At 49.8% G+C, this 14,154-nt stretch overlaps 1 protein-coding gene across 1 annotated transcript in view; it reads left to right on the top strand.

Moving 5' to 3' along the window:
- The first annotated feature begins 902 nt into the window (after positions 1-902).
- The window catches only part of DOCK2 (dedicator of cytokinesis 2), a 398,948-nt gene continuing 385,696 nt past the window's right edge, over positions 903-14,154 (top strand). The window contains exon 1 of the mRNA XM_019635935.1: positions 903-1,009. Coding sequence (XP_019491480.1) covers positions 967-1,009 — 43 coding nt within the window. The 5' untranslated portion in view covers positions 903-966. The remainder of the gene's footprint in view (positions 1,010-14,154) is intronic.

Below are 14,154 nucleotides of genomic sequence, written 5' to 3' on the forward strand. Positions count from 1 at the left end.
CTAGGGTAAGGCAGAAATGGGATAGTGAGAGTTATGAACAAAGAAAGAAAATTCAGGAAGATTTTAATTCAGTCCTATCACTGTGGATGAAAGAGACATTTTTGTTTCTTGATAGAATCTGTTCCCAGAGCATAAAAGAGACTTTTTAAAGAAACGTCCCCATTAGCCTAACTCTAGGACTCTTTTCCTGGGGTCACTTGTTGGCTGTTGCACCCCTGACCTTCTGGCTTTGTTGGTAAATCCTGTGCTTTTGTATTTTTAAAGAAGAGTTTTTTTGAGCTTTTATCAGATTTTTAAGTGGGTCTGTGGCACCAAAAGGAGAAAAACCACAAATGACCTCCGCCCCAGTGGGTATTTAGCTCTTATGTGTCACCTACTGCATACATCATGTCCTCTGATCCTCACAGTAACTCTGTGTCTGCTGTATACATCGTCTTCTCTAATCTTCACAATAATCTCATGAAGTAGGTAATAGTATTCCGTTTTACAGATGAGAATACTGAATCTTAGAAAAATGAAGTCATTTGTCCTGATTCATAGCTGATAAGCAGCAGGGTCTGGATTTGAACCCACATCCGACGCCAAAGCTTGTGCTGTGGGGTTGGGAGGCAGGTCTGTTCAGTCACTAGGCCCAGTTAACTTCTTGCGCTTGTGGCAGTGGCCTGGGTGGCCTCAGGTACCTGCTTGGCCTCTGCCCACTTAACTGGGAAGCAGACAAGTCAGGGGTGGCCCCAAGTTTTTCGGGGGGGGGGTGCGGGGAGAGCCTTCTGACCTAGCCACTAGCCTTTGCATGTGTCCCCGCTCCTCAGGAGGGAGGAGGAAGAGCGGGGTGCCCTGGGGAGGGGAGGCGGGCCCTGAGAGGGAGTTTGAAAAGAGGAAGGAAGTGGGGCCCGGCAAAGCGCCTAGCCACCCCCTTGCTGCTTCCCCGCAGGACGACCTACGAGCCCGAAGGCCCCCGGCCCAGCCATGGCTCCCTGGCGCAAAACTGACAAGGAGCGGCACGGTGTGGGTGAGTGCAGGCTTGGGGTCCGCAACAGGGAGGAGGGCAGGTGGCCGGAGACCCGCGCTGCACGCAGGAAGATGCTGCAGATGGCAGCGCGGGTGCTGGCAGGGCATGCTGACTCAAGGTCTGCGGGCGCAGTGGCTCTCAGCTTGCTGCGGGCCCACTGGGCGGCGAAGAAGAGGCAGGGGGAGAGGAAGGTGGGCACCGCGCCCAGCAGGCTGCGCCCAGCCCACACCCTCTCTCTCCCTCCACCACCTGCTGACCTCTCTGCCGAAGGCTATGCATTTCCCAGGCAGTGTCCAGCCCAGCACTTGGCAGCTCAGCTCTCTGCCAGGCTCAGAATTCCAAAGAGTGGACCCCATTGCCCTGCCTGGAGAACCGGCCTTGGAGTGTAGAGGGAACACTGCTTTCTGGCCTGGCCTGCCCTGCCCTGGCCCAGCACGCGTCCCTCTACCTCTGTTCAAAGCCTACACCCATCTGCTGTTCCCCTGCCTGCTCCTCCTGGGTCAGGTGACCTGATTTAGCCAAGTGTTGGTCCAGATGGCTGTGCAGGCTGGGGGTGTGGGGCTGGAGGGCAGGGATCCTTCACTCAGCCCTGGAGAGCCTGGGGGAGAAAGGCTCCCACCAGGTTTTCTGGGGATATCCAAGAAGCCAGCCTTATCAGTTTCAGCCATCTAAGCTCCCAGAGGCCTCTGCCTGTAGCTCAGGGCGGAAATGGTGGCTGGGGGAAGGGAGCGTCAGGTACTGAGACTCTTTCTACTAAGTGGCATCCGTGGTGCAATCCCTGTAGACTCATTGTAGTTTCGTGAATTTAAAAACTGCTCTATGGCTTGCTACACAGGCAGATACCAGACACCACCCACAGAGATGAGGGTCGAGCAGGTCAGATGGAGAACCCAAGTGCCAAGAGTGATGAGAGGCAGGGGCTTCCCAGGCCACTGTTGGAGGAACACTGCCCTGGAGAGCTCAACATTTATCCATTCACTTACTGGACTCTAGGCACTGTTTCAAGACAAATAGTCTCCATCCAGAGAACAAATAATAATCAAAACCCTCAAGGGACTCAATTTTCCCATTTATAAAATGGGAAGTTTGAACTACTGGGTTGTTGGAAAACTCATGACGTATTTTTCTATGTTTTTCGCTGTAAAACTGCGTCATGATTCCGACAACCCAATAAATGCAATAAGGACCATTTTTTACTAATTCTGGCCCTTCCAGCTGGGGGTATCAGGCTGAAACTCCTCTCAGGGGAAGATGGGGACTGTGAAATGGGGCAGGTCATTGTAGGTGGAGGGACCAGTGTGCTTTAGGACATGAAAGCTGGACATGAATGGCGGATCCACGAAAGAAGAGCGGTTGCTCCACTGCCTAGAAGGGAAGATGCATTGAAGGGAATGATTGTGCTCAAAGTAAGCTGGAGCCACATTTTGGAAGCCTATGAATGCCCGGCTAAAATGCTGAGACCTTTTCCATCTAGGCAGTGGGGAGCCATAGAGGGCTTCTGAGCAGGGGAGGGGCATGAACAGATTTGTCCTGAAGCCAGAGTGGAGGGAGGCTGATGGACAGAACAGCAAAGGTGCCTGGATGGCAGACAAGGGACAGGATCGGTGGTCCGGGGTAACTAGGGCAGTTGATGGGGAGACTGGGTGTGGTGGAAGAGTCCCAGCCTCCGTCCCAAGGTTGCAGTGCGTGCCAGCTGTGTAGGCCCTGTGCTGTGGGGTGACGGTCATGGGCGCTGGTGCCTGACTGCCTGTTCTCGGGTTCCAGCCTCCAACACTTTTCAGCCCTGTGACCTACACAAGCTACTCTCTCTAGGCCTCAGTTTCCTTTTCTGTATAATGGGGATAATAACAGCACCTGCCTCCCAGGGTTAATCTGCATAAAGTGCCAAGAATGACAATTGCACAAAGTAATCCTCAGTAAATGTTAGTAATTATTATGTTTAGACTTTGGCCTCTGCATGAGGACCCAGTTGAGGACCTGTCGTCATAGGATGGGGCCACAGGGTGGAGTAGGGTTCTCACCCTCCCTAACAGGAAGTCCCACCTATGTGCTCAGAGTACAGGAACTCTGTCATCTGTCAGGCCCCAGATCTGAAGGTTCTTGATCTGATGTATAGACATTGTTTATGCCTACTTACGAGAATTCTATTGTATGGGGGATCAGAAGGCTTGTGATTCTTTAGGGAGCTAGAGAGCTCTTGGCAGGTGACTGCTCATCAAAGGGATCTCTCTTCTCCGCAGATGAATGTCATAGCTAAGGTAACCTCCAAGCCTCACCTCTAGGCTCTACCGGGTAGATAGAAGGAAAAGGCAGGGCTTAGGTGATGATGAGACGGGGGACTGGAGTCATTCAGCAGAAAGAACAGTGACCTGAGAGGAAGGAGTCTAGGTTCGAGCTCTGACACCATCCCTATTTGCAGAGAGCTCTGTGCTCTAATTTTCTCATCGTAAGTCTAGGTATTAATACTTTTCTATTTCAAAGTGTTCTTTTATGACGAGCTTTGAGATAATGACTATGGGGGTTTGGAGGAAGACAAAGAGCTAGAGCCACGGAAAGGAGGAGGGAGTTCTCGGACTATCTCAGGAGTCCCGGCCAGACCTAACACAGGCTCTGCCTTCCCGCTCGGCTTCCTCGCGTCAGCGCGGGGGCCATTTAGCCAGCCTTCCTCTGGCCGAATTGATGAGGGCTGCTGGTGTCTGTTTGTCCGGGAGGCTGGTTTCACAGGAGGCCACTTCCTCACCAGAACTTCTTGGCTCCTTGCTCACCTCACTGGCTGGTGGGCAGCTAGAGTGACCTTCATGGAGATTCCTGGCCAGGTTATTTTTTCCTTTCTTGATGGAGCTTAACAAGTGATCCATTTGAGTTCCAGAGAGGACCCTCGGGCAGAAGTGGGATAGGAGTTTCCATGGACAAGACAGTATGGCTATGAGTAAGAAAAAAGTACAGCCCTGGCCTTGAAGAGGTACATGTAAGGCTAGAAGCTTGGCCTATGAAGCCAGGCCTGTTCCCTCATCTATGAAATGGAGGTAATAATAATATGGGTCTCATGAGATGGTTACGAAGATTGGTTTTTTGTTTGTTTGTTTGTTTGCTTGTTTTTTTAGCTGAGCCATCCTGCCACCTGTTGGCAGCTCAGCGGCAGCTCAGCTCGGGCCGTGAATCAAACCGGGGGCCCTGTTGCTCAGAGCTCAAACTCTTGAGCGAGCTCTTAACCAACTGAGCCACTCAGCTGGCCCTGGTTACGAAGATTGAATGCATGAAAATCACTTAGTAATTTGGCCGTCTCAATGAAAGTGAGTGACTGAGGTCAAGGGGGTTACCAAATAGTTGTGGAACCGGGTGAGACACAGGGTAACGCACCCTAATGCCAGGTTCAGGACAGCCATGCCTCACAAGAGTGCAACATTTTATGGTTTACAGGCTTTGCAAACATAGATAAAGGGTCTTTGCCACATCTTGACTGGGGAAGAGGGATGAATCTGAGACCACCCTGTGGTCCAGGGATGCGAGTAGTGCTTTTGCAGCCCAGGACCCTGGACAGACCTAGTCTTTGCCGAGATGGACAACTATGTAGTGGGCAATGAATGCTTGCGTTCCTTGCAGCACAGGCTCTTATTAAAGGAAACAAAATCCACTCAAACTAGTTCAATAAACAGGTATGTGGTGTGTATGTGTATGGAAAGGCCTGAACTGAGGCTGCCCTGGAAACCTCTGTCTCTCTTTTCATGGCTTCCCGACTTCTCTAAACATGCCAGCTCCCTTCTCCTTTCTCTCCTTGCCAACTAACTCCTTCTAATTCTGTGGCTCCTTACTAACTTTGATATTCTGATAACACCATAACCGCTGGCCCCAGCATGCCACCTGCTCCAACCTTGCGTGACTTTGCAGTTCCAGCATTCACTCAATCTTTCTGTTTTCATTTGTCAAAGTCCTCAGAGGGAAGATCCCACTGACACCTTTTCAAAAAAGGCCACCCACGTCAGAGGGAGGTCATCGCCAGCCTAAGAATAGGTGCCACCCTGATCAGGGCACTGCCACAGCCTGGTCCAATACCTTGTGGTTATGGGGTGGGGTCACCAGGGTTACCACTCATCTAGCATGAGCTGTGGGGGGGACAGATTCTTTGACTAGGAGGCCTAAGTAGAACACGTATCCCAAAACAGCAGGACAGAACTCCTCTACAGAGGGACCAGTTTCTGCTACTCCTGTTCCAAAGGCAGCATTTAAAGAGGAGGGATAGAGAGAGAGAGCACCATTCACTCACCAAGTTGTTCACTTGTTCACTCTTCCCTCATTCATTTCTTAAATATTTGCTGGACATTTCCTATGTGCTAGGCACTGCGCTAGGCACCGAGATTACCATAACGAGGCCAATGTGGTCCCTACCCTTTTGGAGCTTATGGCCTAGTGTGGAAGACAAAAAAGAATTCCATGGACAATTCAATAACCTTATTGTGATATGTTATTGTAATAGAGGAGCGTTGTTCCATGAATGAGAATATTGGAGGAAGGGTCTTAAATTGAATGGTCTGAGAAGACCTCTGAGGAGCAACGTGGGAAAGAAATCCGAAGGACAGGCTTGGAGGGATCTTAGTACACGCGTCTTGGTGTGGAGGTCAACTGCATCTTTGCACTGGTCCCCAGAAATTAGTCCAGTGCAACAAAAACATGTGGATCGGAATCTAATCCTTCCTCCCGCCCATTTGTAGGCACCCGGGCCCCCTCCTCTCCAATGCTCCGCAGCTTGTTAGGCGTGCCCGCGAGGCTGGCTGTTTGAGTTCACATTAGGAGATTGTCCGAACCCCGAGGCTCACGGGAGCCTCATTAGTCAGTGGGCGTCTCGTCCCCACCACAGCGCTTGTGTTTGAATGGGCCTTGACAGACTGTGTTAGGTAAACTCTGCTTCCTCCTGACATCAGCATCCTTATGTTGCTACTGTATTTTGAGACAGGCAATGTAGCCGCCGTAATATTCTGCTGATTGCTGGACCTTTGGACTTGTTTCTGGTTTTCTGTTTGTTTGTTTGAAAAAACGCACAGGCCTTTAATTTAATAGTTAATTACACATGGGTGCCACCGTCTGCATTCTGCAGCAAATGTTCTGCAGGTGGGAAATGAGGATGCTTATCACCATCCAGCTCCACGGGGATCCGGGTAGACACCACAAATGTTCCTTTTAATAGGCGCTTTCTCCTTTCTTCCCTATTCCTTTAATTGGTGTGGGCTGAAAAGCAGCCAGGCTGAGTTTGTGAGCTTCGTAAGTCTTACTCAGTTTTCAGTTCTCCTTGGAGAAAGTCATCACTTGCCCCCTGACCCCACTGGGACACTGTCAGTTTTTGCAGCTTTTTGCATTGCTGTGACTTCAGCACTCAGTCACAGAAGCTGGTGCTGGGGATGGGGGGGTATGACTGACAATGAGGGTGCTTTTCCAGACCCCTCTTCAGACACTGCTCCAGAGCACTGAGAATTCCCCTGATATGACCCCTTGGGTCAAAGCCTACACTAGGATGCAGAAGGAGGCCTGGGTGGAAATTATGACTTGCACAGTCACCCCAGGATCTAACACAGGGTCTGAACAGAGAGGATGCTGAGCAGACGTTCATTGGGCTGGACTGAGTGGTGGCAACACCAGGTCTGAGACACCAGGATTGGCATGTTGGGCTGTGGCAGAGGAGCATACCTGGTGTCAGTTGAACATTGAGAGTTGCCCGGGAAGTGGGAGTTTGCTGCTTGCCTCGCTGGTGGTGACATTCAGGAAGTTGTCGCAGGAAAGAGCGTTCAGGGAAGAATAAAAAGCCAATGCAGAGGTCCTAAGGAGGACGTCTCTGATGTGAGGGAGGCCAGAGTGGCTGGAGGGGGAGTAAGCAAGGGCAGAATAGCAGGACATGAATTCCCTGAGGGAAGGTGGTACTGAACAGTGCCTGGCACATGTTGTGACAGCTTTGGCTTTTATTCTGAATGGAAGGGGTGGGGCATTCTAGGGTTTTGAGCAGAACTGTAGGACTTTCTGACCTGTGTTAAAAGGATTATTCTAGCCGTTTTATGAGGGGAATAGGTAGAGGGGAGTTAAATGTGGAAGCAGGGGGCGCAGTAAGGCAGCTACCACAACCCAGGCAAGAGACGTGGTGGCCCACAGCAGTGGGGTGGGGGGTGGGGGGTGCGATATGCTTAGATCCTGGATGTGTGTGATGTAGGCGGAGCCGGTCAGTTTTCTCAGGGACTGGATGTGGGTGTGGCAGAGAGAGCAGAGTCAAGGGTGATGCCAAGGATTTGGGTCTTAGCAGCTAGAAGAAAAGAATAGCATGCAGGCCTTGCTTCGTTAAACCCTTGATCTAAGTTGTTGTCCACGTTGCCATACGTAACATCGCCTCCCCTTTTCTCAGCATGGAACATTTACTCAGCACTTGTGGTACCATGTTTACCCCACACAGCCTCCCTGTGAGATGGATACTTTTATCTTCATTTCACACACGAGGAAACGAAGGAACAGAGGCCTTCAAGGTCTCACTGAAATGCAGCCTCTTAGGAAGTTTTCTTATTCCTCATCCCTGGAAGAAACCTCTTCAGTTTTATTGAAGTCGTCATTTTAGTTACGTAATCACATGTCATCTCTCCCACTAGGTGGCATATTGTCTGAGGGCAGAGCTCTGTTGGGGATCAACTTAGAGTGTATCCAGCTGCAGGGCACTACCAGGAGTGAGGTAGATCAGAGGCTGATCATTACTGTAACAGGGGAGCTGTTGGGAACCCAGTGGAGGCTGTGACCCCCTCCCCCCGCCCCATAAAATGTGCACATGTGCAGTTTTGCATCTAAGGTTCATCAAGGCTCATTCATGGAAGCCAGATAAGGACTTGGATAAAATGTGCTTAGTGACTATTTAGTAAACCTATGCAGTAGACACAAGCAAGGCATTCTGCCCAAGGTGTAAATTTTTGGAGCTGGGAGCTGCCAAGAATAAGAAAACAATTTTTATAGTTTATTCAGATCCATTAAGTTCAATATATGCTAAGTGATGGCCCAGAGCTGTGGAGCCCAGAACTGAACAAAGCACAGTCTACCCCCAGGAAGCTTACAATCCAGTAGTAACTTCTCTCCTTTTTGTTTGAGGCAGCAAAGAACACCACCATTATTAGTGCTAATGTCCCCATTTCGCAGGCCAGGAATGGGTGCGCCTCTCGTGTTATGTCACTATGGCTCCTGGCACCACCCCGTTATATGTCATCACAGCCTTATGTAGAGTTTTCTGGCTCCTCCATAGAATGTAAACTCCATGACAGCATTGCTCTGTTTCTTGCTCCTCTTGGCGCAGAGTGCCTAGCACAGAGCAGGTGCTCACTTAGTAGTTTTTGATTGGATGATGGGTGGGTGGGTTGGATGGACCAGTGAGTGGATAGATAAGTGGGCAGATGGATGAGTGAGCAGGGGGTGGGAGACAGAGAGGGGACAGGGGTTGGAGGAGTTTCACTGTCTGGTGCCTTCTAAGGTTCAGATGGATGGAGTTGCCCCATCTTGCTTCATCTCCTTACCCCTCCTTCCCTGGCAGGAGGCAGGGTCCCAGGAGAGCAGCACAACAGTGAATGGGTTGCTCTTGAACTCTTCTCCCAACACCTGGACCCCTGTACTCGGCCACTGCATCAAGCCCACAGCTCTCGCCCTGGGAGTCCACCCAGATGTCCCGCAACCCCTCACCGGCACTGTGCACACATCCAGCTAATTTCCCCACCTCCTCCTCCGCCTCCGCCTCCTCCCAGCCCTCACTGCCGTCTCTCCCTACCGCGCAGGGGCTCTCACTCCAGTTCTTCCGCTTGCCCTCCCCCTGCCCCGCCCTCTCCCTCCAGTCTCACTTCCTTCATGAGGCCTCCCTTCATCTCTCTGCGGGCCCACAGCTTAACCCTTTGTCTTTAAGACAGCTTCTTGCTTCTTGTGTGTTTATTTTGACTCTTCAACTAGGTTTCACAAAAGCTCCACGAGAGCAGAACCCATCCCCATCTCACCCTACTTTTCTAACCTTCTGCAGGATCCAGCCAGATAAGATACTCCCCGCAGTGAAGGTTGAGGGTTGAGAAACCAGCCCTTGATTTCATCATAAAGCCTGTCTTCCAGCTCTAGTGTGTGAGCGTGTGAACGCAGGGGAGTGGAGTATGTGCGCGCGTGTGTGTGTGTGTGTGTGTGTGCACGCACATGTGCCTATAGGAGTGTGGAAAGGAGACAGTGACTCCCAGCATGATGTTTTAGAGCAGGACTCATTAACCTTAACCTTTGACATTTGGGGCCAGCTAATTCTTTGTTATGGGGCTGTCCTGTGCAATGCTGGATGTTTAGCAGCATCCCTGGCCTCTACCAACTGGATGCTAGGAGCTCCTCCACTCCCCTATTCTATCCCCCAGATGGTGACAACCAAAATGACTCCAAACATTGACGGATGTTCCCTTGGGGGCAAACTGGTCCCCAGTTGAGAATTACTGTTTTAGAGAACTCATGGGAATCCCAACTTTTCTCTGGTTGGCTGGGAATGCCACTTTGTCCCACAAAAATCTGAGCACGGTGATATGCAACCCACAAGGTTATTACGTGGATCCAGGAGTGTTCCTGAGGTACCTGGAAGAGAGCAGGTGCTAAATATACACCCATTAGTGAGAGGCCGAGTGGTACAGTGGCTGAGTGTGTGCCCCGGGGCTAGCCCGCCTGGGGTGAAATCCTGGCCTGGCCCCCTCCCGAGCTGTGTCACACTGGGCTACTCACTTAACGGAACCTACTACTTATGGGACCTAAGTTTCCTCATCTGTAAAATAGAGATGATAACAGTTGTACTCCCCACAGGAACCATGGCGAGGATTAAGTAGGCAACTGTGGGCAGAGCCTCTGGAACAGTGTCTGGTTCATAGAAAGTGCTCAGCAGAGGTGGGAATCCCTGCCCTGTCTGGCTTGGTGGAGGAACTGCCGCCTTCTTGGTTTCCTCTGGCTGCGATTCCCCTGCCTCCCTCACTGCTAACTTGCCCCACATTTGAGCCCCGGCCTGGCTGCCGGAAGCTCCTGCTGGGTCATCACATTTGCCCCCCCTGGTGCAATGCCAGGATATTGCCTCGGAGCCGAGGCTGTCAACACCTTGCCCAGGAACTTCAGGCAGGCTGCTTGTGCATTTCAGTGTGTTTCCCTCGCATCCAAAGTGGACCTGTTGGCCAGTTCTGTATCCCCTTGGAGTGGAAACCCTCCCGAAGCCCAGCTCAGGGACTAGTAAAGTGAGCTTCAGGCAATTACATCTTCTCCCTTCATGATTGTGTTGTTCCTCTTACATGCCTACTCGTCCAAACTCTATCAACACTCGGTGTTCGCTAACGCTTTTGTTTCCAAACATGTCAGCAAATGGCTGGGCCCCCAATGAGGTACGAATCCATCCTGAAGGGTCACCGGGCACTTGACAGCTGCAGTCACAATTGGCAGCCAAGCTGGCTCAGCGTCTCTTGAAGTAAACTCAAGAAATGCAACGCAGAGCTTAGCCAGAAGTAACATACCTGCCCTCCATGTTCATGTCCCTTCAGTTCAACAAGTAGTCATTAAAGCTCAGTAAATATTGGTTGAACTTCTGTGGCCCAGGTGCTGTTCTTAGCTCTGGGAATTCAGTGGTCAACAAGGCAGACTCCATGTCCACCCTCACTGAGGCTGGAGAAGACAAGAAGTGGACAAGTCCAGTCCATCCTGTCTATCTGTCTATCTATCTATATCTATCTATCTATCTATCTATCTATCTATCTATCTATCTATCATCTATCTGTCTATCACACACACACACACACACACACGAAATTGTGACATCAGCAATGGGCTGGTCCAAGAAGCAACTACTTTGGACACATATGGGTTTGAATCCACTTTCTACCACTTATTGTCTCTGAATTGCTCATATGTTGCACGGAGGGTGATACCTTGGAGAGTTAAATGAACTGATACAAGTAAAATGCTAATCATTTTGTCTGTCTTATCTACCACTGTAACCCCAGCAACCACAACAATACCTACCACACAGTAGGTGCTCAAATGACTTATCTGTTGAAAAATATGTGCTTGGCACATAGTATGTGCTCACTGAATTTGTTCACCATTTTTGGGGGAAACCGTGTGTACAGTAGTTAGAATGCAGACTTCTGAATCACTCTGTCTGACTGTCTGTCTGTCTATCTGACGGCTCAGTTGTTTACCCTCCCTGTGCCTCAGATTCCTCATCTATGAACCCAAGAGAAATAGCATACTTCTCTCCTAACATTGCACAAAGCGCAGGGACCAGACCCCACCCTAGTTGTTTCTCTGAGCTGTGTGATGTAACAGTGGTGTTTACTATTTTTTTTTTTTTTTAATTTATCTCTGTTTGGGTATCTGATGAGCAGGATACTTCAGGACGTTGAGTAGAATTGGCGGCTCATCAGTAGATTCAAATTCCAGGGTTGTTGGAAAGTCCCACCTGTCTCACAGTAGCTGCTCCCACTGGCTTGTGAACCCGGGATTTTCAACATGAGCATCCTCATTGGGTTCGATGTCCCCAGATGGCTCTTTCATAGCTATTTGGGTCTGGATGGGCTTGTCAGTAACCAGCTGCTGCCTTGGTTCCTGAGTATAGTATTTTGACACAGAGAGAGGTCACATCCTCCATGGGGATGGGTGAGTATCCTCCAGGGCCTGGAGACCTCCCCTGGAAGAGGAAGCTAGAGTGGCTGTCTGTGGGAATCCCGCCACTTGTCTGATTTCCGAGGGCGGGCCTGGCTGGGGCGGGGCAGGTTATGATGTCAGCAGTTTTTACTTACTCTCTGCCCTACACCTTCCTCCTGGCTTTCTGCCCCCAGTGAGGAAACAACTCTCACGAGAAGCTGAGAGTGGTTAGGCCTTCAGGGAACAGGCAAGAAGGTGACCGGTTCTTAACACTGGTCAGAAACAACGCAAGCGAGGATCTTAGATAAGCAATCAAATTTCAGCAAAGAGTGGCATTCTGGTTCGAAGTTTCCTGTTAGTCATTTAGAAGACTACAGAATTGGGTATGCAAAGCCACTTCCTTTGTCAGTAATGTCTATTTTTCCTCAAATGGAGCCTTGACAATAGAGGCTCCTATGCAAGCAGAAATACATTTGAAACTACACTGTCAGTTACGTTTATTTTCATAAGAGGTGAGTCCTTGGAATGAATACAGACCTTCACGTTGAATACCAAGTTTCAAGACATCTTCTTAAGCTGATGGATGGGAACCTTCTCGCCTAACAGAGCTGGGCACAGAATGAGGAAGAGATTCCTAAGGAACGCCTAGGAGGAGACAGGAAGAAAACAGTCTTGCCCCACCATCCAGATTTCAGATGGAGAGCCCCAATTTGCTAGTGCTCCAGAGGCAAACGCATATTATGGGTGGTTTTCTGCAGTTGGAAACCTCAGCTGCCTCTACGATGCTGTCCATCTCTGTGGCAGGCATGTACGTCCTCAGTCCTCAGCCTGACCTCTGGGGCTAGAGGGAGCAGGGAGTGGTGAGTCTGTTGAGTTAGGGCACCAGCGACCTGTGTGGGGACAGGGATTGAAATCAGGCCACCTGGGAAGGAATGGAGAATCAGGTCATACTTCTGCAGGAGAAGAGAATTCTGAGTCCCCTGGGGGCCCTGTTGCAGTTCTCTTTTGGATCAAGGATTAATTTTATTCAGTGTTGACCCACAGTGCCATTGGTTCCAAACTATAGGGAAGCAGATTTAAAGGTGACAAAAAGAGCTGCTCTGAAAAAAAGTTCTGAATGGATTGCTTTAGGAGGTATTATAATGCCAATAAAGAGAAAAGTGACTACCTTTCATTGAGCACTTACTATGGCCAGACACAGAGTCAGGCCCTTTCTGTGTGTTACTCTCAGCTGAATTTCCTAGGAAACCTGTAAGGTAGGGACCATAATCTCCTCCATTGTGCAGTTAGGGAAACTGAGTCACAGGGAGACTTTGCTGCTCAAGCAGGTTGCCACTGGCCCGTAGAGTGCCTTTGTGTGAGTTAGGAAAAGACACCCCTCCCCTGGTGGACAAAGAACCTGGGTAGGGCACAGGCCTTGGCCAGGAGCTCATCGGTTGGGTGCCAGCCTCCACTGCTGTCTTGACTGGGTGGCCTCGTGCAGGACAAAGCCTGTGCACTCATGCTGTGGCCCTGGGCATGAGGCCAGAGCTGGTAAATAGCATAATTAGGTTCAAGCACCACATCTGTCTGACTCCAGAGACGCTGGCTCTTAACTCTCAAACTTTATCGTCTCTCAGGATTGAGACTTTCCATCCCTGTGAATGCCCACAAGGCTAGTATGTCCCTTGGTGAAAGGGCTGATTTGCACTAAATAGCCTGCAGGTTTCCTCTGTTTCCCTCAGAGAATGCAGCTCAGAGAATGTGGCAAGACTGAAGAATGAAGGTAGGGTCTAGTAAGCACCTGAACACCTGTCATCCAGGTGCTGTGTTGTGTGTGTGTGTGTGTGGGGGGTGGTGGTGAGGGAAGGGGGGCAATGGGGGCAGAGAATGAACAAGGCACAGGGTTGAGTTTGCGTCCTGGCTCTGCGATTTACCACCAGGCAGGTGGTGGTGGTGGCGGTGGTATCTTAGGTAAGCCACTCAAACCCTCTGAACCTGAGTGTTCTCATCTGTAAAATGGGGATCGTGCCTTCTTCATGCAGTAGTTGTGAAGACGTGAAAGGGCAATTGAAAGTATGCTCCCCTGTGACACAGTGAAGCAACATAATAAATGTCTCTTGTTTATGTTTGAGGAGGGTTCTGATCTGATTTCTTCTCCAAGGCCTCTTCACTAATGCAATCAGTGCTTTCACTGAATCCATAAGTTTTGGTAGGTTGTGTTTTCAAGTTCATTTGTCTCAAAAAATGTTTTAACTTCCCTTGTGAGTTCTTATTTGATCCACTGGTTGTTTAAGGGTATGTTGTTTACATTTCCAAATACTTGTGTTATCTTCTAGTTTTCTGTGACTAATTTCTGGCCTCATTCCTCTGAGGTTGAAAAATATGCTTTGTATGCTTTCAATTTTTAAAATTTCTTCAGACTTGTTTTATGGCCTAACATATGGTCTATTCTGAAGAATGTTTCACGCGCACTTGAGAAGAAAGTGTATTGCTGTTGTAAGATGGAGTGTCTTGTATATGCC

This window comes from Hipposideros armiger, unplaced genomic scaffold, assembly GCF_001890085.2.
Source record: "Hipposideros armiger isolate ML-2016 unplaced genomic scaffold, ASM189008v1 scaffold_25, whole genome shotgun sequence".
In the NCBI taxonomy this organism is placed as follows: Eukaryota; Metazoa; Chordata; class Mammalia; order Chiroptera; family Hipposideridae; genus Hipposideros; species Hipposideros armiger.